Source organism: Chionomys nivalis, chromosome 16 (assembly GCF_950005125.1).
Source record: "Chionomys nivalis chromosome 16, mChiNiv1.1, whole genome shotgun sequence".
Classification (NCBI taxonomy): Eukaryota; Metazoa; Chordata; class Mammalia; order Rodentia; family Cricetidae; genus Chionomys; species Chionomys nivalis.
In genome coordinates this window covers 60,742,403-60,769,231 of record NC_080101.1, presented here as the reverse complement: position 1 = coordinate 60,769,231, position 26,829 = coordinate 60,742,403, and the positions used below count along the sequence as shown (strand labels likewise).

Below are 26,829 nucleotides of genomic sequence, written 5' to 3'. Positions count from 1 at the left end.
CTTTTTTTGCGGGTTCTCTGTGTCCAGTTTATGCAACAGTCCAGGCATGAGCAGTTTCATGCCCAAATGGCTATCAAACTCCATAAGGAGCCTCTTCGGTGCCCATCTTCCTCTTGAAGTAGATTGGTGCTGCCAGGAGCAGATGTGTCTCATTATCATGAAAAGCCCTAAGTTATTAAAACATTAAATGCCATATTCTGCAGTCTTTGAAAGATATGAAGAATGCCTATCTAACTGAAATATATATCTCTATATATCTAGAAAATCTAACATGACTACAAGCTTGACTATTGATGATTATCCATTAACCTATATTTCTTAATTATACATTATATTTTTAAATGAACTACACAATCACAATACCTTAATCAAGATCAGAAATACGTATACACATAACAAAATTGACCTTATAATCCATACCAATGCAAATTATTCATATCTATATCATATCCCCCTTTAAATGTAAAAGAATATTTATAAACAATATTTGGGAATATGGGCGCAGTTTTTTCTCTCCAAACTGCTTTCTGCTGAATGGGGGCGTCGTTAATTAGGTCTTTTATGGTATAATCTCTGTGCCAGGGTCATCTCAGTTGGCAGTTGAGTGAAGTAATTTTCTGAAGGTGTTCACAGTAACCTTTCAGGAGGGTGTGGTCTATCATACCATATTGGGATAGAAGAAATCCACAGGGTCGCATCCTCTGTGAAAACAAAAGAAGACCCTCTCCAAAGCATCACATCCTTAGACCCATATTTTGAAATCATAATACCCTTATATCCATTTTGGTTTAGCTTGGCAGCCCATATAATGAAATGTCTCTCTGCAATTAGCTCCTTTATAGTCAAAAATTTTAAAGAAAACACAATAATACAAAGAATCCAGACTCTCTGTGAATTTTCCATTTTTACGTGGCTTATTTTTCTTTATTTCTTTTAATCTACAACTATCTACTCTGAAAGCAAAAACCCAAGGCTTTGAGTAAGTTTGCCTAATAAAATGGTAAGGTTACACTGTCCCCATCCTCCCTGGTGTTTCCGTTGCTGACAGACAATTAAAATTGTCCTGGGAGACACACAAAACAGGAGAGGAGTGCAGATGAACGGTTGAACTAAATCCCTGATACCAATGGGCATCAGCCTAAAGGACGGGCAATACATGAGAGAGCTGGGCCATAGGATTCTTCCAACTGGTTGGGGGAAGCTGAAAGAGAAAACAACTCTGGATAAAGTACATGGGAAGAAATACTTCATATTGCTTGGATCTGGTCAATCAAAGTTGTGACTTAAGGTACTAGGTCATATATTGTAAGGGTAAGTGTCATCTTCTCTTCTAAGTCACACAGCATGTGTTTAGGTCAGAGGATGACTGGGGGGAACTGGTTCTTTCCTACTATGTGGGTTCTGGGGATCAATCTCAGGTGTTCACCCGGGCAGTAAGTGCTCTATTCACTGAGCTATCCCACTGGGCTCTTTACTCATTTTGACAAGTTTTTACTGTGTAACCAAGGCTGGCCTTAAGCTTGTGACTCCCTTGCTTCAGTCTTCTCAGTGGCAGGTGTTTCTGTCACTTTAAAGTTCCTTGAGAAACAGGGTGGCTGCTCATACCTTAAATCCCAGTACTCAGAAAGCAGAAGAAGATGGATCTGTGAGTTCAGGACCAGCCTGATATACATAATGAATTGCAGGACAGCCAGCGAGAGATTCATAGTGATACTCTATTCTTAAAAAAAAGTTCCTTAGGAAAATTACTGCTGTCATTGAGCAGAACTTAGTCCTAGTCCCTGTTCTTGCCACTGGTAAATATGTCTTTGGTTTTTCTTAATGTCTTACATGGAAATAAATTAATGATGCCGAGCGACACCTACATATCTTTCTAAAAATCTGTCATACTGAAAATGCCATGATGATGCTCATTACTTTGTATTCTAACACAAAAGTAAACTATGCATTTGTAGTAATGGGGAGTTTATTTGAATTCTCCCTGCTTGGCATCCTCTCATTTGGGAAATGCACAGTTGAGTTTGTGGGTTGCTTTTCCTTATCCCTAGAAGCGGAGGCATGGTTGGGTTAGTGATAGCTGCCCGTGGCCCTAGCTGTGCACAGTAAAAGACTAGAGCATTAGAATTAAGGTGAGTGCCTTTCCACTCTGGAATTCCAAATGCCCAGTAGCGACAGTTCCCTAGCCAGGCCACCTTCTTATGTCCTCAAGTTACCTGGTGACCACGCCAGACGTTTTTGAGCAACAGACAGCAAGGGTAGTCTAAGGATTTATTTTGCCGGATAGAATTCCTCTAGAATTGCAGAAAACTATTAGCATCAAGGAAGCTCTTGAGGTTAGCCCTTGTAGTCACTGATGGCAGCCACGTGACTAACGTCAAGAGAGCAAAGTTGTACTTCCCTTGGTCACTATCTTTCAGTGTAGGGCCCCAGTGTTATAGGCACGAGTCAGGGTGCATAGTGCACCTGTTTCAACTTCCAGTTATTTGTGTCCCTGAACAAGGAATTGGGCTAGGGATGGACATATGGATGGTGGTTAGAAAAGAGACAGTTTATTTAAAAAGCATTTCCATGGGTGGAAGTGGGCCAGGGATAGGGAAGGGCTAGGAGTTCAGTGGCTCCTGTTCAGAGCAGACTGGCACATTTGTACCTCACATTGTTTGTTTTCCTTCTGTGCAACTCTGTTGGAAGGCAGCCTTGGCAGGAAGGGACTTCTAGTCTTTCATAACCGGCGTCATATGTCAGTCTTCACTAATTCCCTCTTCTCCCCTACAGCCCTTCCCTCTTCCTCTCCCTCCACCCACCTCCCTCCTTCTCTCTCCCCAATACTCACTCTCCGGTCACACCAGCATGTAGGTAGAAATGCGGTTTGCTTCTGACTTGATGGAATAGTGATAGTGATCTCCAAGCATTAGTATCTATTGTAGATACCTCTGCCCCTGGCTGCTTTTATTTTATTGTTTTCCTTAGGACAAAAGAAAATGAAAAAAAAAAATAGCTCTAAGACTTTATCCTCTAGTAATAAGGAACTCAGGAAGAGAGCCCCAGTGTGTGCTTGTGGTGGTGACACCTGTAAATGCAAGGGTTGGCTTCTCAGTTTCCTTAACTACAGAGAAACTGGCTGTGTCACTCACTAGGGAGCTTTATATTCGTTACAAGCACAACGGTCCCTCCTCTTGGACCTTGACCCACCAAACCCCAGCTGTTGCCTAACCCACATTTATGCATTCTGCCACTGGAGACCTGCAAGAATGCCCGTCTATTTTTGAAAAAAAAAAAAAAAATCTTGAGTTGCCACGTACGATTTATCAAACTTTTCACAATGTTTGGAAAATCTTTTGTAATCCTCCTTTTTTTGGTGACCCCAGGAGAAGCAAGGAAGTTATTCCTCAGCTTCCTGAATATACAAAATTCAGAAATACTGTCATTTACAAAGACAAAGGAAACTGTCATCGTAAAGTCCAGTTACAAGGACAAATGGCCGGACTCCAGCTACCTTTTTGTGAAAGTAGAAGATCCAAAGGTGCTGCAGGTAGTCAACGTGACCAAGACCTCGCGGGACGCCACAGACTTTACCCTCAGCCTAAAGACTTTCCCGGGAGAGACGAACATGACCATTCAGCTCTGGGATTCTGAAGGTAGGCACAAAAGACTCATTGAAGAGATAACAGATGTTAAAGTCAGAGTGCTTGGACAGACGGAAGACAGCCTCTTCCAGGCACCAGTGCATGTCAATCAGTATATCTTGCTGCTTGTTTTATCGATGATCCTTTTAAATAAATGTGCCTTTGGCTGCAAGATTGAGTTCCAGGTACTTCAAACCGTATGGAAACGACCTCTGCCAGTGGTTCTCGGGGCAGTGACACAGTTTTTTCTGATGCCATTCTGTGGTTTCCTTTTGTCTCAGATTTTGGGATTACATGAAGCACAAGCCTTTGGATTTGTAATGACCTGCACATGCCCAGGAGGAGGTGGGGGCTATCTTTTTGCTCTCCTTCTGGAAGGAGATGTCACTTTGGCCATTTTGATGACTTGTACATCGACATCCCTGGCCCTGATAATGATGCCTGTCAATTCTTACTTATACAGTAGGCTATTAGGGTTAGCAGGTGTCTTTCATGTTCCTGTTTTAAAGATTGTGTCTACACTCCTGTTCATACTTACACCAGTATCAATTGGTGTGCTCATCAAGCACAGATCACCTGAAAAAGCAGTCTGTTTAGAGAGAGTAGTTCGGCCTCTGAGTCTGACTTTAATGTTTGTAGGGATCTATTTGGCTTTCAGGATGGGACTGGTGTTTCTGAGAATGGCTAACCTAAACGTGCTTCTTTTGGGGCTTTTGGTTCCCGCACTGGGCTTTATGTTTGGCTATTTCTTTGCTAAAGTCTGTATGCTGCCTCTTCCTGTTTGCAAAACGATTGCTATTGAAAGTGGAATGTTGAATAGTTTCTTAGCCCTGGCCGTTATTCAGCTCTCTCTCCCACAGCTCAAGGCATACGAAGCCTCTGTGGCTCCTTTTACAGTAGCCATGTGTTCTGGATGTGAAATGTCCCTGCTCTTTCTGATCTACAAGGGTAGGAAACTAGGAACCCTTAGCACAGAAGCTGAGAGAGCTCCCCTAGTCTAGAACTCGCAGCACTCCTAATCCTTGCCCTGGTTCAAACCGTGCATCAACAATGCCTGCTCTAAAGTCTCCTTTCATCTGCTCGAAGGCTTGATGTGGAGGTGAGAGTACTTCTTCTAATACTTGTATGTTTTACATATTTGTGTGTGCAATATGTTACACATCTATATTATATAAATATGTTATAGATTGTATATGTTTTATAGAACACACACATATGCTACCCATAGTAAACACCCAGTGACTGCTACAGTACATATTGAGAAGGGGGATTAAGATACCCTTGCGGTGTGTTAGTTTGGTAATGATTTTACAATCTCTTAATGAGGAACAGCAATGGAAATAACCCGTGAATCTTGTATATCCTGAGTTTTTAAGGAAAGGCTGTCCTTACAATGGGTAGCAAATGCTTACTCAGGAAATGAGCATGCAGATTTCTGTCTGGCTTTCCCACTAGCTCATTGGGAAGCAGCCTGTCTTGAATAAACACAGAAAGGCTGTTTCCACAGTCGCGTGTGCTTCTGACTTCTATACTCCACACCAAAGGCACGGGCACTTATCTGGAAAGCTTGTCTCTCCCTCGCTGTCTTTTTAAACAGTCAACCTCGTTACTGTGAAATGTTTCATCAGTGCCTGCAGCAGCCTCCTCCCTCCCGTTCCCAGTGCTGCTTCCCAAACCTTCCAAACGGACTTTGACTTCTCTCTGCTAACTCTAGTCAGCCATATTAATCTTAATGTTTAATTTGGATTTCATTATATTTCCCTGCAAAGGAACCCATTTGCCACACGCATTACGTTTTTCATATGCTTATTCAAACAAACTGTTAAAGCACAAGCTAGGACTCAAATGAAGACTATGCTTCAAAAAGTAATCGACTGGTCTTTGGTCAGGGTGTGCAGTTTAGGAAGAGTGCTTACCTGGCATATTTGAGGCTCTGGATTATAATTTTTAACACTGCAAACACACACACACTCACACACCTCTCTATAAACTTCATGGGATAGATTTTTGCATCACAAAAGATTGATGACTGAAATTTTCGATGCATTTTTTAGTACTTGTGACCAGTCTGTATTCTTGTCCACAGACAATGTGGCCATTAACCCTAAAAAGAAATACCAGTCTTAAGGATATGCCTTTCCCTATTTGCCTATTTTCTTGTTGTTGAAGACAAAATAATTATCCCACAGTCCAGTTCTCTTATTTTAAGAAGGTGGAAATAATGATGCCAACTTCATTGTTGTCGTGGGAATTATATTCAACCACACATTTACTGTGCTTCCTTAGTTATTATTACTGTTTTGTTTGATTTTAAACTGTTGACACTGACAGATACATACTGGTAGTTTGAAATATCAATTAGATAGCTATGTTTGGAGCCTAAGCCTTTAATTTTTCCTGTCAATGTTCTTGCCTATAGTATTGTAGCAGTAGGGAACTTCTGTTTTCTGCTGATACAAGATAGACAAATCTGTTCTTTCTTATGCCACTAAGTCCAGTGTACTAAAAATTGGATTCATAAAAGCCCTGATGGTGTGCTGACGGATGGCTGTCCTGATCTCAAAAACAACGATTGCCTCCCTGGAGTATTTGACTCCTTTAAACAGTAATGTACATTCAGAGGCTCACAGTATAAACGTTATCTATATAATACAAACTTAACTGGGCATCTCTTAGTCAATATAATCTGCCAATTGCAAGCCAGGAAACCTGTCTTTCTAGTTGTGGTTTATGATCAACCTTATGACACCTAGAATGTGTCAGTTTTCAGATCTGTAAAAACCCAAGATCAACACAGACTTCACGTTCTCTCTGTCTCTGTCTGTCTGTTTCTCTGTGTGTTTAAAGGTTATCATCTCAGAGTTTTTCTCTCATCATGTATGGAGGTCTCTACAACCATCAGAACCAACTTTCATACACTCAATAGCAGGGCTTTGTGCTTGTGATGCCAGCTCGCAGCACTGCCGTATCCGAATCAGAACATCAGACACTGCTGTGCACTTCACGTTCAGAAATCACTTGGCAACATAACAGACCACTTGTGCTGAAATCCCTGAGTTACCTGACAGTAGTTCTGAAGAAGCAGCTGAGGCTGCTGTAGACAGACAAACAAAACAAAGCTGGAGTTCCTGCTCGTCTGCTGTAGGAAGCTAGCAACAGCTTTGATGTATATGAATCCTGTATGTAGTCCCTCGTTATCTTTCTTCAAGATTGGTTTTATCAGCTTTGCCAAGTCAGTGGGACAACTTCCACGCATGAGAGGTTTAGAGATGCCACTTCTGCACATGCCTAGAGAATTCCATTTGCTCATATATCTATGCCTGTCAGCATGCATTCGATACGATTTTATTCTATTTTAAAATGGTTGCAGACCTTAAAAAAAAAAACACAAGAGTATTTGATAGAGGTATCTAAATTAGTTTCTTTCTTTCATGGGTTTTTTTTTTTTTTTTGAGGTGGGGGAGAGGCAGAGGAGAGTGTTGTTGTTTTTGTTTTTTGAGACATGGTTTCTCTGTGTAATATTCCTGGATGTCCTGGAACTCGCTTTGTAGACTAGGCTGACCTCAAACTCACTGAGATCTGCCTGCCTCTCTCACACAACTGCTGGGATTAAAGGCATGTGCAACCACCACCCAGCTTCCAAATCAGTCTCTTAAGGTTTCATTCCTCAGAAGAGCAAGGACAAGTTTTGGCTCTTTGTGATAATTGTTTACAAGTTGGGTTCAATTCCTGTCACTCATCGCTGAGACATGTTGCACATCATTAATAATTTCTTTTGATTAAATCAAGAGAGGCAATGAATTCACAAGCAATTATGCAAAGATATTGTAGTCCTCTTGTGGAAGGTCATACGTGTAGAGTTTTCCAGTTAGAGTAACATTCCTGTCATCATGACCTACCATTCGCTGTGAAGAAACATTTGAGGAGCCATACGTGAGCCTCTGTTGCCCGTATGGAGCAAACTGGTCTTTGTATGTTTTGGAGTCAGGGTGCTGTGTTCATGCTGTGTAAGTTTGGGACAAATCCCTTAATTTTTCCAAGCCTCAGTTTCATTATCTGTATAATGAAGAGACTCTTCATGAAATTGTTGGAACACTTATGTTTAAGCATGTAAGAACACAGCTGCTGCCTGATGTGGTAGCACACGCTTGTAACCTGAGAACTCTGGAAGTAAAGGCGTGAGATGAGGATCAAGGACTTCAGGAGCCAACCTACGTTACCTAATGGGACACTGTTGAAAATTCCTGTCTGGGAAGGTAGCTCAGTGACAGGGTGCTTGTATACTATTTACAAAGCCCTGGGCTTTATCCTTAGAACAGAGGCTTGAGGATGGGTGAGGAGTTTCTGCCTGTAGAACGTCAAGTCCTCAACAAAGAACAATAGGTATCTACGTGAACTGCCGAGAAGAGTGTTAGTGCTGACAACCAATTATCAAAAATTAAAATCTCCTTTAGGCTTGGTTTAGCAAATAATAAGAGCTGCACAATGACAGTCACAACAACAATGTATTGTGACCAAAGAGCAGAACGGACCAGACGGGAGAAAGGGAAATGGGAAAACTTGAAAAGACAAAAGTGGAGATTTGCAAAATAAAAAGGGGGTTCTTAAAGAAAGGGAATGCAGGAGAATGCCAGAATACATCAACTTCAACCAGACCGAGCTTTGCAGTGGCAAGGACATTCAAGCGGGCAACTCCGGGCGGAGTCCAGACGTGAAGGCGGGGTTTCTAGACGTCCCGGCCCTGCCCGAAGGCTCTCAGGGGCGGGACTTCCTGTGGGAGCAAGCCCCGTTACCTCCGGAAGAGCGAGCCTTCGACCCCGGCAGTTGCGCACCGCCGTACTCTCACGCGAGGTAAGTCCCTTCTGTCCCTGCATCCCGCACCCCGTTATTCGACAGCCGGGGCGTGGGCTGTGGCGAGCTGCCCCCATGCTGGGCCGGGGCGGCGGCCGGGCGCTCCTGCCTGGTGTGCTTTCCGTAGTACTCCGGAAACAGCCGAATGGGTTCGCCAGGCCACCTTCCTGGATCGCTGAGGTTCTGGGTCGCAGAATAAGCCCGACTCTGCGGAAACCCGCAGGGACCTATCTGGCAAGTTCCCTGGGTCAGGGGTGGACAGGCCCAGGTCCGGTGATTTCTTGCGTCTGGAGCGGTGACGGGAGTGGAGCGGCTTTACAGGACAGAAACAGTTTTAAGTTTGTATGGCTTTGTTCCCAAAGTTAAGGCTGATAGACTATGACCCCCGAAAAACAGGTCCTGGGGCAAAGAGGTCTTTGAAATAAAAGGACTTATTAAATATACTAGCTAGGAAAAGGACCAAGACTTGGAGCACATTTTGTAAACTACCAGCAACAAGGCTAAAAAGTGCGTCTGTGAACTATAGCTGGCGGTATTTTTGGATTTCAGCTCCATTATTGCCCCAGTCCCGCCCCCGAGAAAAGAACAAACCCCAAACAACTGTTACCTAATTGACTTCCTTTATTTCTTCCCTCTTCTGGACCTCTGTCCATTTCAGGGTATCAGAAAATTTCATTTATCAGCCCCCTTTCCTCAAGAAATCTCTTCAAACTGGTTGAAAAGATAGCGCATGCATAGAACTGGCTAAATGCTGAGGAGCAACAGCGGTGTTTTGTACAGATATCTGTTGGCTGACATCCGTTCCTGGATGATCCTTTGGAGATAGGATGGATGTCTTTTGAAATGGTGTTCTGTTGGTGTTGACACAAGATGACCTGTAAGAGGCTTGAGCAGACCAGCCCAGGTGTCAGGCTGCGAGGAGACAAGAAGAGTGATAAGAACAAGAACGATAAAGTTTGCAAAGCATTTTTGAAGAGCTCTAAGCAGCTTATAACTCACAAAGGGTCTGTTACACAGTTTACGCCAATGCTTGTATTACAGGGCAAAGGCATTGAGTCATGATGGCATATGCCTGCAATCCCAGCCATCAGTCTGGAAACTTGAAGCCCACCTTGTCTCAAGTAGAAAGGAAAACAAAGCAACACCCGGTAGACACTCCGTGTCCCAGCATTTCTCTGCCCGTGCAATGAGGCAGAGATTTCATACGCTCCTAAAGAGGAACACGGTGTCCCTTGCTCTCAGTTGTGAAGCAGAGTTAGTGTGGCTTTATAAAAAAGACCACCTTTTCTGAGGGTAACCATTTCCATGAATCTCTGTGCTAGGAACAGTTAGTGTGTGGTCAAGGCTGTGGTGTCACACGGTTATGCTTCCCCCTCCCTGAAGCCCAGGAAGTAAAAGGTGCCTTTACTTCTATAATTATATTTTTAGACCTAGGAATCCCCCCCATCCCCGAATGCTGTAACAGAAAGCAAGGAACTTTCCAATCAGAATTGAGTATGCATTCTGTAAATCTGCCCAAATAACATTGGGCAAAGTGTTTCTGATCTGTGTACCTTAAGTTCTTCACTTTTACAACCTTATTTTTTTTTTTTAAATTCCTTGTGCAAAGCACTTCCTGAATGTAGTTAACACAGACATCTTTTGCTCCTTTGTCTTCAAAACTACTTTTATTTCAGCCTTCCTGGGGCTCTTTATCTTGTTCCCCACCTAGTCATACACTAGACTATTTCTTGACCTTATCTATTACCTAAGCTTCAATTGGATCCCCACAACCCCCACAATATGACATGGTATGGCCACTCCCCAAAATTTGATATTGTATGGACACTTTGGGAGACAACTTCCTAGAACTTTTTTTTTTTTTTTTTTGCTTTGGTAATTCTTATATTAAGTTGGGTATAGTGGCATATGCCTGTAATCCTAGCACTTGGGAAGTAGAGGCAAGGGGATCAGGAGTTTGAGGCTAGCCTAAACTATGAGACACTGTCTCAAAACAATAACAGTAACAAAAGGTTTCTACTATGCAGGTGAAATATGTGATATTTCAAAATGATTTTTACTAGGCCTATATCTTGGGGAAAGCATTGAACTGTAAACCAGGGAAGGGTGAATCAAAAGTGAGTTTCTAGTTGAGATGCTTGCAGAGTTTGTAACTGTTTGTGCTTGCCTGTGTCGAACTTGTTCAGAAGATGGCGGACCCCTGGCAGGAATGCATGGACTATGCGGTCACCCTTGCAAGACGAGCTGGAGAGGTATGGACTAGTTTCATGCCCAGAGTGGGATGTGTGTAGATATTGCAGTACAACCTTGTTTGCTAAAGCATATTCTGATTCACATTAGCTGTTTTACACTTTAAATACAGTGTGTGTGCATGTATGTGCGTGTGCACATGTTTGCACGTGCGTGCATGTGTGTGCATGCGTGCATGCATGTGTGTGCATGTGTGTGCACGTGCATGCACGTGCATGCATGTGTGTGTGCGTGTGTGTGCATGCATGTGTGTGCGTGTGTGGCACTAGGGATGGAACCTAGGACTGTGTGCGTGCTAGGCAAGCACTGGCATTACGTTACATCTCCAGCTGGAATTTTCAGTTTGTGTTGTTAAGCTTTTGTGGTGACAGTCCTGAATCTAAAATAGGGTATGAAATTATGTAATATTTTACCTAGAAGGTCATAACTCTAAAATTACCTTATTTCATAGACATTTCTGAAAGAAAAATGTAAGAACATCATGTAAGACTGATTGAATGCTTGAAATTATTTTTGTAATTTACCTTTTGTTTGGTTTAAAATTACTTACACCTTTTTACTTGCTTACCGAAAACATCTTTTTAGATGATTCGTGAAGCTCTACAAAACGAGATGAATGTTATGATTAAAAGTTCTCCAGCTGACTTGGTAACAGTTACCGACCAGAACGTTGAGAAAATGCTTCTCTCTTCAATAAAGGAAAAGTACCCATCTCACAGGTATTTCTTGCACCAATTTAAAGTGATAAAATTAATCCTAGGTTGTAATCTGTGCACGAGGCTAGTATTGTGTCAAACTGTAGGTTGACTTAAGCTTGAGTAGAAGCTTAATTGAGGGAATTGGGCAGCTCAAGCCAAGGTGCTGGGCAGGGAGAAGACACCTGGGGTGATGTCTGGGCCATTGTTTGGATAGTGTGTGTGGTCTCGGGGAACTCCAGCCTGGAAACAGTCAGTGGTAGCGCACTCTTTTGTGTGCAAGTTTGCCAGTCTGATCCCCAGAACTTTAAGAATTTGAAATTTAATGCTGAAGTTCTGTTACCTCTTTGTGGCATCAGCCATTGCCAGTCTTTTAGCCACTGAGAAGGAGAAATGTTTTAGAGTTGTGACTGAACATACTTCCTTAAATAAAACAGCTTAGAAGTAAGAGGAAAGGGAAGGAGGACAAATATTTATTAGGACAGTTCAAACAATAAGCAATTCAAAAAATAAAACAGGAGAGAAGAATGCCAGTGAAGTCAGACACCATTTTTAAAATCAACTTATGGTTGTGTGGACAGTCATTTAAGAGGTTAGTTTATATTCTCATTAACTTAGTGGCTGTTCTCTGTCACCTGTCACTTTTATTAAAATAATTCTAAGTGACAGACATACTGCTTCACAATTTTGCCGGAGTTGGGAAGGTGGGAGTGGCTGGGCTGCATGACCTTGACTGAGGTCTCAGCTCCTTTCAGTGGTCCAGAGGTGCCGCCACCACAGCTCCAGCAGGTCCGGGGAATCCCTTGGCGTCTGTGGTTGCTGGCAGCTCCAGCGCCCCGTGGGCTGTCTGCTGTGTCTGCTGGCAGCTCCAGCGCCCCGTGGGCTGTCTGCTGTGTCTGCTGGCAGCTCCATCACCGTGTGGGCTGTCTGCTGTGTCTGCTGGCAGCTCCATCACCGTGTGGGCTGTCTGCTGTGTCTCCTGGCAGCTCCGGCACCGTGTGGGCTGTCTGCTGTGTCTGCTGGCAGCTCCAGCGCCCCGTGGGCTGTCTGCTGTGTCTGCTGGCAGCTCCGGCACCCTGTGGGCTGTCTGCTGTGTCTGCTGGCAGCTCCATCACCGTGTGGGCTGTCTGCTGTGTCTGCTGGCAGCTCCGGCACCGTGTGGGCTGTCTGCTGTGTCCGCTGGCAGCTCCATCACCGTGTGGGCTGTCTGCTGTGTCTGCTGGCAGCTCCGGCACCCTGTGGGCTGTCTGCTGTGTCTTCTGAGACAGGGAAGGAGAGCCAGTATGAACAAGATGACAGCTGCCAGGCCAGTGCTGAGGCCATGCAGCTGTCACTCCCGCTGTCGTCTAAGTTAGGAGGCAGCTTCTCACTCAGAGAAAGTGCTCTATGGGCTCTCCATCTTTGATAGGAACTAGAGAAGTTGTGCTCTTCTTATTTATTTCAGTTTGATTTTAAGACAAAGTCTCACTCTTGCCCAGGCTGGCCAGGAGTTGATTATTCTTTCTCCTGTACCTAGAGTGCTGGGATTCAGGCATCTGCAGCCCTGTGCTCTTACTTTTGAAATTGCTGTATTTCCTTGGTTTCTCATTTTAAGGATGACATTTGCAGCTGTGCGTGTGTTTCCCTGCGTTTATGCCAGTATTGCGTTTAGGATTTTGTACTGTCACGTGCCTTTGTTTTGGGGAAAGTAGAGCTTTGTTGTGTGTGTGTGTGTGTGTGTGTGTGTGTGTGTGTTTTATTTTTAGAAAGAAACTAGGCCAGGTGGTGGTCGTGCACATCTTTAATCCCAGCCTTTAGGAGGCAGAGGCAGGTGGATTTCTGTAAGTTCGAGGCCAGCCTGGTCAACAAAGCGAGTTCCAGGACAGGCTCCAAAGCTATGGAGAAACCCTGTCTCAACCTTCCCCCCCCCGAAAAAAAGCTACAGTAGAATAATAGTCTAGGCTTGGCTTGTGTTTAATGGTAGATCTTGGAGCTTAGGAGATGAAGGTTCAAGTCCTGAATCCAATTTAGAGGTTAGAAGCTTGTGTTTCTTGCTTTCAGTTTCATTGGGGAAGAATCTGTGGCAGCTGGGGAAAAGACCGTCTTCACCGACAAGCCCACGTGGATCATTGACCCTATTGATGGCACGACCAACTTTGTGCATAGGTACGCCTTTAATTTAATGTCATTACTGCTGTGTTTTGGGGAGGGGTGTGGGGGACGATTCTCTGTCAAGGCAACACGCACTTTAGGAAATTGTATAAATTGTTTTCGCTTCTTTATTCTAAGAAACTACAGAAAATGTCGTGGAGGAGCTAAGTGCGCTGTGCAGTCTTTTCTGAGATGTGGATGAGTGAAGCAGTGGTACCGTGTGGCCTTGTGGGACGTACCTGGTCTCCACTCCTTGTTACTGTGATGATCTAACGTGTGAGGAGTGCCACAGGTGCTTCAGATCAGCAAAGGAGCTGGTGACTGCACTGATGGGATGCTCACAGTGTACAGCGTTTACTCGGAGAGAAAAGACGGTGCTAAAGGGATGTGGGCGTTAGGGACCGCAGGCTGAGATTTGAATCCTCCAGCTGATTCACTGGCTTGTGACTGTCTTTCTCAGCCTCAGTTTAAAAACTATTACTATATTAGTAACACCTGCTTCATAGAATTGCTTCTTGCTAGGACTCTTACTGTACACGTTCCTAAGAACTCAGTATAGTGCTTGGCATGGTCTTGATAAGTTGTCCTGTACTGTGCCTGCGCACACGTGTGTGCGTGTTTACAGTTACTAAAGTCTGCAGAGCATAGAACCCACATGGGACAAGGCACCGCACCTTTAAGTATGGAAGCTGCGGAGGTGCACGGAATAAAACAAAAGGCTGTGATGTGCTTTTATTACAATAAAAACTCTCTGTTAAATACTTATGATTATTTTCAGTTCAGAATTTAAGTTTATCTCAGTTATGTTTGAACCTATTTTGCCTAATTTTTTTTTAGAGTTCCAGTTCACTTGTGTGTGAGAATATAATATCTGTGTACAAACTAGAAGCTGTAAAAATCACTGTGGCTAACCGTTTATTTTTCTAACATTCAGCTCCAAATTTCATGTCAGAAATAGGAACAAACAATTTTTTTCTTCCTGTGTTTATTGCTGCTGGGGAAAATGAGAGGGATGTTTTCTTTTTGCCTGTGACCAGCATTAAATTTGCGTTTTGAAAATAAAGCCTGTACATAGCTACGTTATTTACAGTATTTGACATTCAAGAGCTGTAGCGTGGTGTGCGGGACAGTTTCCACTTCTGTCTCCCTGTTAGTGAGGAAAGTGACATTGTTGCCAGGTCTTTATGACCCTTTCAGTCATGTGAATGTCTGTAGATACTTGTGTGTGTGTGTGTGTGTGTGTGTGTATAGATCATCTTTCTCCAATTTATATGCATAACTTGTGACATATTCAATCTTCAGGGTTATGAGAATTAATTTGAAAACAATCTTATAAGTACTTGTTGAAATAAAATTCTGTCTTGGTTAGTTTGTGAATTTTTTTTTTTTAAGGTTTCCTTTTGTAGCTGTTTCAATTGGCTTCGTTGTAAATAAACAGGTATGTCTTAAATGTATGTTCCATCAAATATCTTGCTTTCCTTTTCTGAGAAAAAAAAATCTTTCTTGTGCTCTGTTTGTGCCACCGCATCACTATAAATGAAAACCACAAGGCTGGGCATCTTCATATGCCTTTTCAGGGGACGAGGTTGTTTCCCGCACCACTGTAAACCACAGACTGGGCATCTTCACCTGCATTTCCAGGGGACAAGGTTGTTTCCTGAGAAGACATAGTTGGAAAGAGAAATTGAACACAAGTAAAGGAAACACAAACCACCACCATACTTCTGACACATTCAGCTATGACAGGGCTTAATGTGACTTTAAAATGTCTCAGAGATGAGTGGGACATTTCTAAGCATGTCTTCATGATGTTAATGCAGGGAGACATTGAAAGATGATGATATGTCAGGGGCCAGAGAATGGCTGGTCATAGCAGGGTATGTTAAGAACTTAGACATAATTGAATGCTTACATACCAAACCCAGTAGAGTAAAATCTGTTAGCTACTGTGGTCTCTTTGTTCCCTGCTGTTTGACTGCTATCTTCAAGGAGCTTGTGCACTGCATTTGATCACCGTGAACAAAAGTGTATTTCAGAAATTTCTGAAATAAAAGCCCAAGGCTAAGTGGTAGGGCCTAGCGTATATATACCTCTCAATTGAATCCCTAGCAACACGCACGCACAACACACACATACACACACTTAGTACAAATGAGCCCTTGGTTATAGACCACATTGTTCTTGTAGCATGACAAGTCGTCCTAAATCAGCTTTAACACAGACTCAGCCTGAGCAGAATGTGGTCTCTGCCTTTGAGTCCGTCCTTTGTTGCAGTCGGGTGTCCTCAGCTGACAGCAGCCTGTAGAGGAAGGCAGAAGAGAATATACCAGCGCTGCCTGTTGTGCAGTGGGCGGCTTCCTAGCAGAAGACGTCTTACAAGTTGGCTATGTTAGTTGCCACTTAGAAGATTTGAAGTTTTTCAGAAAGAAAAATAGAAAAGTCTTACCACAAAGAACAGTTTTTTGGACTCTTTAAAAGAGGTTTCTGCAAGACAGTTACAACACATAGACTCCTGTGATGGGACTTGTTGGAGCCAACATGATGGTTAGTAGTTGAGTCTGTGGACTTGGAAGCACCCGAGAATCTGAAGTGCTGGAAGGGAAATGGAAGCGGTGCAAGACGGGTAGAAAGCCTGAGGGTCAACTTCTAAAGGACACCTCAGGGAACGTGGAGCTTTCGAGTTAAGTGTTGAAGAGCTTTGAGGATGACCCCGTCTCCAGTTCTTTAGAGCAAAGCCTTTGGGGTCAGCAAAGGTTCTTACAGGTGCAGTAGACTGGCTGGTCAGTGCAGACTGCCGACCGCAGGGCGTGAGCAGGAGATGCGGAGTGCGAAACTGGAGAGAGGGGCTGCTTTGACAGAACTCGCACACAGGGTGGGCGGGGTGCAGGGAGGTGTCTGGCGAAGCTATTCTCCCAGTTGCCTCTTCAAGGCAAACCTCCCGGTACCATTGTGCTAGCAATTCAGCATGGAGGTGTAGGGGAAGAATTCAAAGGAGCAATATGGACGGGAGATGTTTAGTGAGAAGGTACCAGAAGAGAAGGAGGATCTGTGGATAGTTTGTCAGAGAATGGATGAGCAGGGACCCTAACGCAGGAGGACACAGTGTTCACTGTAGAAAATACAGAAAGCTGCCTCCGTCTGAGGCTAGGAGAGAGGGACAGTGTGCTCTCCTCGTCTAGACTTGAGTGGGAGGAGTGGGACTGAGGTCTGATGACCTACTGTGTTTGGGCTGTTTGAATAGAGTTTGTTAGTATTCTAGATTTTCTTGTCACTTTATTCAGAAGCAGATACCAATTAATTGAAAAGTACTGCGGTTTGCTAAAAGGCTTGTTTCCCTCTGCAGATGGAGTTTGGAGTTGTGTATAGCTGTGTGGAGGATAAGATGTATACTGGCAGGAAGGGAAAAGGAGCCTTTTGTAACGGCCAGAAGCTTCGGGTCTCACAACAGGAAGGTAGGTGTGTCCTCCGGTGTTGGTGCCTGGTGTCCTGAGCCAAGTGTGCTTGCAGTTTACATGGTTGTATGGTAACCCCTGCACTTAGCTAGTGTTAGCTGACTCCTGTTCCTATGGTAACCTCTGCACTTAGCTAGTATTAGCTGACCCCTGTTCATATGTTAACCCCTGCACTTAGCTAGTATTAGCTGACTCCTGTTCCTATGGTAACCCCTGCACTTAGCTAGTATTAGCTGACTCCTGTTCCTATGGTAACCCCTGCACTTAGCTAGCGTTAGCTGACTCCTGTTCATATGTTAACCCCTGCACTTAGCTACTGTTAGCTGACTCAGGACTGTACTGTTTTTCCTTTCCCCTTCTGACCTCATTTTTAGTGTGATAGCTGGAGCAGGAGAAGCAGATGGCATGGAGCAGGTGCACTCAGTGTTAGGTGACGTTGACAGAAATGTGTTATCCACGTCAGGGTTTCTCTTCTAAGGGTTCAGGACATAGTGCTTCAGCCACAGTGTCTTATCCTTCCTAGAATTTCTGGATTTTACTGGATGCCATTCAGCCCATTATTGGTCAATAAATCATAAATAATGCATGTTAAAGCTGAGATCAGTTGGGCATGGGGGAATATTCCTGGAATCCCAACACTCAGGAGGTAGAGGCAGAAGGATTAGAAGTTTGAGGCCAGCCTGGGCAAAGTAAATTCTAGAGTAACCTATGCTTTGTAGCAAAACTTTATCAGAGAAAAAAATTATGTACCTTTTCCTAGCAACAACAACAACAAAAAAAATCACCTGAAAATCTGTAAGAATGATACGCAGTAGTGAGGGTCAAGTTCCTCATATAAAATCATGTATTTGCAAATACCTTGTCCACACACCCTTGTTTTCTTTGTCTCTAGGTTAGTTACGGCTAGTACACTATTGACGCTGTATAAATGGTTGTTATAGTCTGTGGCCTCTGGAGATAATGTGGGAGAAGTTTCCATATTCAGTAGTACAGGGTTTCTTTTTGGAAGTGGGGTCGGGGGTTGCCATCTGAGAGGGATTACGTGTGTGAGTGTGGACCCTGTCTTTATGAAGATAAGTGTGTGTGTTTGTGTATGTACATACACTCACTGAGTAGAACTGTTTCAGTGTGACAGGTGGCTGGCATCGTATGTCACCTTTCTTCCATCACGTCAGTCCTGCATCTCCAGCACGCACCTTCAGCAGCCTTGCACTAGCAAGTGCTTTAAGCTTGTGAACAGTTTGGAGTTTTGAATCTTTGCGGACTCTCCTAAACTAACCAACCATCCTTCCTTCCTTTCTATCCTTCCTACATCTCTCCCTCCCTTCCTCCCTTCCTTCCGGTTTTGTTTTATTTTGAAGCAAGGTCTCACTGTAGCTCCTGCCTGGAACTGGGCACTGGCTGTGCAGGCCAGTTTGACCTTGAACTGAGAGAGCCACCAGCCTCTGTCTCCTGAGCACTTGGGTTAAAAGATGCATGCCACTCTGCCCAGCCATAACCTTTCTCTTAAACGCTTAGGTTGAGGGCATGTTTTTTGTTCATTTCCTTTTTTGTTGTTTATTTTTATTTTTTAATTACAGGGTTGTATTGAGCACCATACCTAATTTTATGTATTTTAACACTTTAAAGCTTGGAAAAATGTTTGATAAAACTAGGAAAAAGGATTTAAATATAATTGTGTTAGATTTATTCTAGAGTTTTGGTTATTGACATCCAATGGTTTATTTGAAATAACTTCTCTTTTCAGATATTACCAAAGCACTCTTGGTGACTGAGTTGGGCTCGTCCAGAAAACCAGAGACTTTGCGGGTTGTTCTTTCCAACATGGAAAAGCTTTGCTCCCTTCCCATCCACGGGTAAGCCTTCTCATCCCACCACACTGCCACATAGCTGCACTTTTTTAAGGATTCACTTTTATTATTTCTCTCTCTCTCTCTCTCTCTCTCTCTCTCCCTCTCTTTGTCTCTGTGTGTGCACGTGCACGCGCATGTGTATGTGTGTGTGTGTGTGCGCGTGCGTGCGTGCTGGCGTGTGCGCATGCATGAGTGCCCTTCATGTATGTCTGAGTCCATTGTGTTTGAGTGGAGGCTAGAATTGACCTTGAATATCTTCCTCATGGTTTTAGATGAATTTTGTTTGTTTTGTTTCTGATGTTTCCCACATAGTTTTGTTGTGTATGTCGGGCAGGCCTTGAGTTCACAGTCCTGCTGCCTTGGCCTTCCCAGTGCCTCAGTCTCCCCGATGCTGGGCTTAGAGGTGTGTGCCACAGTGCCAAGCCTTGTCTCTTTATTTTTGTCTCTCCATTTTAAGCCTGTCCCTTGTACAAAACATAGAATGGAGTTGAATTTATAAGTTAATGTGTAAATGTTTTTAATAGGCAAAGCTATCAATGCGTGGACACTGCTCTTCTACTTTCACCCTGCTTTGTGTTGTGATAGCTGTTGTTTTTTCTGACCTTTATTATAGTTGTCTCAGTAAAAATTATCGTTTAAAAAGCCACTGTCACAAGACATGGTCTAGCGTACCTGTAACCTCGGCCTCTAGGAAGCTGAGACAGGAGCAATGACAGGTGCTGCTGGAAGTTGCTGCTGCCGCTGCCTGTTTTAGAGTGGCTCTTTAACTGTGGACGGTAAACAGCACGGGCACTTACTGTGAGCAGTCCTGGTCATTCCTCCTACAACGTGAGCTCTCACTGCCCTGTGTCCTTGTCTCATGTAAGAGGGAGGGAAGAGCCCTTCCTGGACTTTGTTTCAGATTGTTTCCTCTAGGGCAGTCTTATCAGGTAGTATCAGCCTTCCAGTGCTTCTGCCTGGGCCTCCTCAATTCCTGGATTCCAGCCATCACCTTGTGCTCAGCTCACCTTGTCATTTGGAATTGGATTGACCCATCTTGCTAAGTTGTAAGACACACTCCAAGTCAAAGGTATTCTGTTCAAGGAGGAGGTGACAAAGAAGCTGCCTACATGACTGCCCATTGTATGGTTAAGGTTTGATTGTGCATTTGAGAGAAGGAAGAGCCATGGCACCTGAAGGGGTCCACAACAGAGAGTAGATCGAACATGTCCAGGCCTGGGAAGCAGGAGCCAATAGTGGAGATCGTGAGAGAACAGGAGGGCACCCAGGGATACAGAGTGCGGTGAGAATCGTGTTGAGGAGGGCACATAGTCAGGGAGGGAAGGAAGGGTCAAGGGATTGGCGTAGGGCTTTGAAATGTGTAGCGTGTACTTGTGAGTGGGGACTGAGGGAGCCTGGAACCTGGTATGGCCTTTGGCACATAGCCACAGGTTGATACACGCCAGTGAAGCCTGTGTGCCTTCTGCCAGATAAGGAAATGACTCCTTTTGGCAGATGGGAACTGGTTTTACAAGTTCCTGAGGGTTGTTGGCTTATGTCTAACTGCCAGACATCCTATAGTCCAGGTAGAGCTGGGCCTAGGCTCCATGTTGGATGAGTCAGTGGGTTTGTTCTATTTTGGGGTGTGGGGAACCAGGGAGTGGAGCACCCTTTGAACCTGACAGGTGTTATGTCATTCCTGTCCTTTTTTAAATTTGGCTTTGTGAAAGATACTAGGTTTTGTTTTTTGTTGTTGTTGTTGTTTGTTTTTACATACAGAAAAAAATACCCACACAATTCATCAATTCTCCAGTACTTTTGAAAAAGTATAAACTTTGAGAGAATGAATCTCTGCCTATTTCCAGAGGTTGAAATATTAGTTACAATAGGAATTTGAAGCAGACATGGTGGTCCCCACCTGTAACCTCAGCATTCAGGAGGCTGAAGCATTAGTGAAGTCCTGTCTCAAAAACAACAGCAACAACACAACAGTTCCTGCCCCCCAAAAAATCAAAACAAATAAAAAAGGAAAAAGAAAATTTGAGTAAGAAGTAACTTAAGGACATTATGTTTCCTTCTCCCTGGCTTCTTTCTGTCGTGGTTGTTGCTGTGTTTGTTTTTGAGACACTGTCCTCTTCTGCCTAGACTGGCCTCAGCCTCCTCCTCTCCACTTGAGAGCAGCAGCCTCCTCCTCCCCACTCAGGAGCAGCGGCCTCCTCCTCCCCACTCGGGAGCAGCGGCCTCCTCCTCCACACTCGGGAGCAGCGGCCTCCTCCCCACTCGGGAGCAGCGGCCTCCTCCCCACTCGGGAGCAGCGGCCTCCTCCTCCCCACTCGAGAGCAGCGGCTCTCAGCTTCCAGTGCTGCCACCGTCACTGCAGGTCCTCACGCTGTGCTTTCTTTGTTCCATATCCACTCTGTACGTCTATAACAGGCTTTATTTCATGGTTACCTTATAACCATAATTTTGTTACTGTTAAGAATTGTAGTGTGAATATTTTGGAGGTAGAGATTTGCCACAGGAGTTGTGACCACCTCTGTTTGTGAGGGTTGTTCTTACACATTGCAGCCCCAGCTGGCTTTGAACTTAACATGCAAAGACTTGCCCACCAGTTTCAGCATGAGTACATGATTCCCCTGGCTGGCCGCCCGAGTGCTGAGATTAAGGTGTCAGCACACAGCCTGATTCTCGTTGCCCATCCGCTTTTGGAAGTTGTTTCACAGTTTTCCATTTTGTTATGATCTTGACATTTTTGAGCATTTTAAAGCTCCTATTAATTGTAGAAAGCAATGATATTTTTGAAAAGTAAAGACCAAATGTTCATGCAGAGCCCAGCTGGCCTGTTGTGGGTCCAGGCACAACCATGAGGCCTTTCCAGTTGGCAGTGAACAGTAGCATAGTGTCTCACACAGCCGGAGATGGTTGCACTGCGTTGTCTCTGTGGAATAAATGGTGCTGGGATCTAGACAGGAATGCACACAAGGGTCACTGTTCTTCAAAGTCTGGTTTTGTTTTTTGAGACAAAATCATATAATGTACTTCAGGCTGGCCTTGAACTCCTGGTCCTTCCACTTGAGCCTCTCTCAGGTAGTGTGATTACAGGTGTGTACTGTCGTGCCTGGCTCTCTGGTATTTTATTTTGTCTCCCCTTAAAGACTTTGTTATCATGTTTGTTTGTCTTATTAAATGGTAGCTTTGTGATAAATTCCCGATTTACACAGTACGTCGTGATTAGATTATTTTAAGAGATTTTATTTATGTGTATGGATGTTTGTTTGCATATACGTGTGTGCACCACATATGTGCAGTGACTGCAGAAGCTAGAAGAAGAGGACTTTAGATCCCTCTGGAACTGAGCCACCATGTGAGTGCTGGAAACTGAACTCACGTCCATGCAAGAACAGCAAGGATATTTACATTTTATATACTTCATTTTTAAGTATATAGAGAACATTTTTATAGAGAGAAAGTTTAAAGGATATAGAGAATACTTCTATCCACAGTTATTCTCTAGATTGAAGCAAGCAATCACAGTTGGCGTTGAAAGTGACCTTAAACAGGAATACGTTTTCTAAGGGGTTTTTCCCACCAATCTTTACTTTTCGCACTAGAATCCGGAGTGTTGGAACAGCTGCTGTTAATATGTGCCTTGTGGCAACTGGAGGAGCGGATGCTTACTATGAGATGGGGATCCATTGCTGGGACATGGCAGGAGCTGGCGTCATCGTCACCGAGGCAGGCGGAGTGCTGATGGATGTGACAGGTGAAGTCATGGCACCCCGAAGCGTGTTTTTCACATCTGTAGGCTTCCCTTTCTATGTGGGCTCTAAAAAGATGGCTGATACATGTCCTGATAGAAAAATGGGCTGTACAATTTTCTATAAAATCAGACAGTAGGAGATAGAGGCAAAGACAGTAGCTAGTTATAATACATACTGAGAAATGATTATGAATACCAGGAGCTCCTAAGAGGCTTTGAGACGGTCTACTCTTTTCTGAAGGTTGTTCCATGAACTGTGAAGAGGCCATAGTGAGAGTGGACAGCGAGCTTTGTCCACTGCGTCTCTTGCTCTGGCCTAGGTCAGTTAAGTATTAACTTTGAGCAGTAGAAGAAAGTGGAGAGAATAAGCCTGGGTTCCAAGAGTTTACTGAGAAAATATTGCAAGGTGAAGCAGGAAATGGGAAGAGAGCGATGTGCAAGAGAATCGAGTCAGTGTGTGTGTGCGGACGCACAGACGGTGCAGAAGAGTAAGAGTGCCCACAAGAAACCGAAAGGGAGGATGGCGTTCCAACTTGAAATCCCTCATGTTGGTACTTAGAAAAGATGCCTAGAAACTTCCATCATCTCAAGACTGAAACACTGTCATTGAGTGATGCATTCTTTTTTCTGTTTGAAAAGAAAACTAAGCCTATTAAAATGGCCATAGATACAGCTGTGCACTTGCTTTTCTCCTAATTGGTTTTCCATGTTTGATTTGATTTCAGGTGGACCATTTGATTTGATGTCTCGGAGAATAATTGCTGCAAATAATAAAGCATTAGCCGAAAGAATAGCCAAAGAAATTGAGATAATACCTTTACAAAGAGATGACGAAAGCTAATTGGCACAGGACAGTGTCCAGCTCCATCACACTTGCGACCCTGGGATGTTTGTGATGTATGATGTCATTGATTTAAATTTGTCTTTGAGGTCCTGATTTTAAAATGGGAACATTTCAGATGGCATATGCAAAATTAGATGGAATATTTGATTGTTGAAAGAAACTTTACGTGTAAGAATCTCTTGGGGAAAGTATCCAGGAAATCTAATTAATGAACTTGCTGTGGAATAATCACCAGTCCACATGATCCCCTTAAATTTTAGTATGCTATTTATATGCACAATTCTCAGTCGTAAAGTTTTTGTTTTGTGAAAGTCTTTCTTCCAAAAGCCATATTTAGTTATGTGTGTGACTCTACAGCAGGCTCTCTCCTCGCAGAGACCTTTTGTTGTGTTATTCTCTGTAATTCGGCACAGTACCTGTCAGACAGCGGGCCGTCTAAAGTCAGCAGCTTACGTGAGTGCCTGGAGCTGCAGTTCCTCTTCTGATGGCACCTGTTCTGAAGCTAGTTTACCTCGCTGTCCTTTTTATATTCCATATTGCCATTTCACAGGACTTCCAGAGACGGTTGCTTATTGTGGGCATTTCTGCAGTTAATATAGTACTGTATGCTGCAGGTTCTGTCTAAGCCCCCATGCTAGAGATTTTCACAGCAGTCTTTCAGGTATCTGCTGTAGTTAGTTACAGTGTAACGTTTTACTAAATGCAGTATTCACAGTCAGATACTTAACTGATTTTGGCTGTGCTGACGATGTCTTGTGGCATTAATGGTGAACTATTTGATTTCTTTCCAAACTCCTTGCTTCATTTCATCATTGCTGTCTGTATACTCTATAAGGATCTTGGGCCTCTCGAACCCAAGAAGAAAATTTAATGGTTCCTGTTCCTTTTGAAAGGATTAATTTATTGTTTAGTTTATGGTTTTAGCCTTGGCCCTTGGCATATGTACAGATATTTCTTTTTGTTTTGTTTTGTTTGTTTGTTTTTCAAGACAGGGTTTCTTTGTGTAACAGTCCTAACTGTCCTGGAACTTGCTCTTGTAGACCAGGTTGGCCTCGAACTCACAGAGATCTGCCTACCTCTGCCTCCTGAGTGCTAGGTTTAAAGGTGTGCGCTACCATTGTTTGTCTATGAACAGATACTTTGTTCTTGTATGTTTGAGCCTGGCCTTTGATAAAATAAAGTGTTCTTATAAGTTTGAAGGCAGAAATTATTTTATTATTGGGCGATTTACTGTATTAGATCTCTGTGACACTCTGATTTGGGCTCTGTAATTGATATATTTCTGCTGTTAGCCACATGACTTAAACATCACATACCATTAAATCCTATTACAAGACAGATTATTTTGGAGTTTAGATTTATTTTAAGACTATTACGAATAACATTTTATTTTACTGTATGTATTTATGTATCCCGGGCTGGCCTCAGAATTGTTATGTAGCTGATGATGAACTTGAACTCCTGATGTCCCTGCCCTCTCTCTCTAAGTTCTGAGATACAGAGAGAACAGCAGGGCACCATCATGTCACTAGTGCTGAACCCAGGGCCTCATGCGTGCCAGATCAGCATCTCAGCCCATGATTAATGTTTAAATTAAAAGTGTAATTAATGATATATTATCAAAGTCTATGGTCTCAACTCTTTTTGGGGGTTTTGAGTTAAGTTACAAATATTTGAAACTAATGTATGTGATTGGTTATGTATTTTTACCTTTTGCCTATAGTTTTCCCAATATAGGTAAACACTTGATATTTCCCCCCATGGCTGTTTGTGTCTTTTTATTCTATGTGCAATTGAGTAATATCTGCCTGAACATTACTTAGATGTTAAAAAAAAAGGATGATTAGAAAGTAAATTACCCCAAAATAATTGGGAAATCTTGTTCTGTGTGACAGAATGTCCTCTGTTTAACCTGTTACTGTGTCCCAGTATTTATTTCTCTAGTTCTCATTTTCAGGGGACTTCTTTCCCTGGTCTCTCTGCTTTTGAGAACCATTAACTCTCTGATAAGTGATTCTTTGTTTGGGAGTGTATTAAAACTGGTTTGCTGCAGCTTGAGGCTGTATATAAATGCAAGGCAAAGAAACAGTGATTGGTCGGACTGAGTTACTTCGTTGTTCATGTGATTAGAAAATACAGAAAAGTCTGCAGAGGGATTATTAATGATGCCATTGGAGATGAGGCTGGTGCCACTGCTGTCTAAGCACGAGTGTGTGCAAAAGCACTGAATGAATACTCAGCATAAGGAGTGGTCGGGTGCTCCCAGACTGCTCTAACGGGAACTGTAAGAACTATGCACACAGCAACTCTAAAGTGTTATTGGGGAAAATGCTGAAGATCCTTTAAAATGTTATATGGGGGGTAGGGTTGTATGCACAAGCTTCAGTGTGCCCGTGGCTGTCAGACGGCACCTGCAGGAGCTCTTTTCATTATGTTCTGGGGATCCAACTTAGGTTGCCAGGCTTGGACAAGCCCCCTTCCCACCAGTCCGTATTGCCAGCCTAAAGTTTTGATAAATGTAATGTATACTTTGGAGCCCTGATATTGCTCAAATGTGAATTCTCCCAGGTGGATGTATAGTTTCAGTGCCTTCCCATTCAGAATCCAGGTGGTTTGCTGTGGCTCACCTCGGGGTTTTAGTCCGTGATTGGTTAGCTTGTGCCTTTGTTGTTGTGGCAAGACAGCAGGCACATCATGTCAGGCTTGTGTTTTACAGTGACCGTGCTCACTCGTGGCCTGGAAGAAACAGAGGGAAAGACTGGCATTCCACAGTTGCCCGTGAGGGCGTGGCCCAAGTGGCATTAGGGTCTTGCCTGGGTCCCACCTTTTCACTGTCTCTGCAGGCTATCACCCTGGGAAACAAGCCTTTGATTATTTAGGGTTCCCCCCCCCAATAATTTATTGTTATTTTGTGTTTATTGGTATTTTGCCTGCTTGTATGTCTGTGTGACAGTTTCAGAAGATCTGGAACTGGAGTTATAGACAGTTTTGTGTAATCAAACAGCTTTTTTGTTTCCTGGACACTCAGACCCAAATAATCACACAAAACCTATATTAATTACAGTACTGTTTGGTCAACGGCTCAGGCATATTCCCAGCTAGCTCTTCTATCTTAAATTAACCTGTGTATCACCACAAAGCTGTGGCTTACTGGTAAGGGTCTGGCATCTTTTCCCTCGGTAAGTGGATGGCATCTGCCTGACTCCACCTTCTTTCTTCCTACATGCAGTTTGGTTTACCCACTACCTGTATCCTGCCCTGTTATAGGCCAAAACAGCTTCTTTATTAACCAGTGGTAATAAAACATATTCACAGTGTACGGAGGGTAATCCCACATCATCTCCTCTTTTCCATCTGAATAAAAAAGGTTTTAAACTATAACAGTAAAATTA

At 43.5% G+C, this 26,829-nt stretch overlaps 2 protein-coding genes across 3 annotated transcripts; both read left to right on the top strand.

Moving 5' to 3' along the window:
• Positions 1-3,319: 3,319 nt before the first annotated feature.
• Positions 3,320-4,624, top strand: Slc10a5 (solute carrier family 10 member 5). Its single transcript, XM_057790236.1, has one exon. The coding sequence runs from the start codon at positions 3,320-3,322 to the stop codon at positions 4,622-4,624; it is 1,305 nt and encodes a 434-aa protein (XP_057646219.1).
• Positions 4,625-8,396: 3,772 nt separating this feature from the next.
• On the top strand, positions 8,397-25,458 carry Impa1 (inositol monophosphatase 1). Of its 2 annotated transcripts, none has more exons than XM_057791054.1 (9): positions 8,397-8,474; positions 10,661-10,726; positions 11,310-11,443; positions 13,460-13,564; positions 14,942-14,987; positions 16,893-17,001; positions 18,749-18,857; positions 22,445-22,596; positions 23,319-25,458. In XM_057791054.1, the coding sequence occupies exons 2-9, from the start codon at positions 10,664-10,666 to the stop codon at positions 23,432-23,434; spliced, it is 834 nt and encodes a 277-aa protein (XP_057647037.1). In that variant the 5' UTR covers positions 8,397-8,474; positions 10,661-10,663; the 3' UTR covers positions 23,435-25,458. The 2 variants fall into 2 exon arrangements, with proteins under 2 accessions (XP_057647037.1, XP_057647038.1); XM_057791055.1 differs by having other exon boundaries at positions 8,443-8,474; positions 10,664-10,726.
• The last annotated feature ends 1,371 nt before the right edge of the window (positions 25,459-26,829 follow it).

Excerpts from the sequence above, each read along its gene's own strand:
- Slc10a5 (XM_057790236.1), top strand. The coding sequence starts at position 3,320 with ATGTTTGGAAAATCTTTTGTAATCCTCCTTTTTTTGGTGACCCCAGGA.
- Impa1 (XM_057791054.1), top strand. The coding sequence starts at position 10,664 with ATGGCGGACCCCTGGCAGGAATGCATGGACTATGCGGTCACCCTTGCA. Across the intron at positions 14,988-16,892 it reads GCTTCGTTGTAAATAAACAG|ATGGAGTTTGGAGTTGTGTA; the intron begins GTATGTCTTAAA and ends TTCCCTCTGCAG. Across the intron at positions 18,858-22,444 it reads TGCTCCCTTCCCATCCACGG|AATCCGGAGTGTTGGAACAG; the intron begins GTAAGCCTTCTC and ends TTTTCGCACTAG.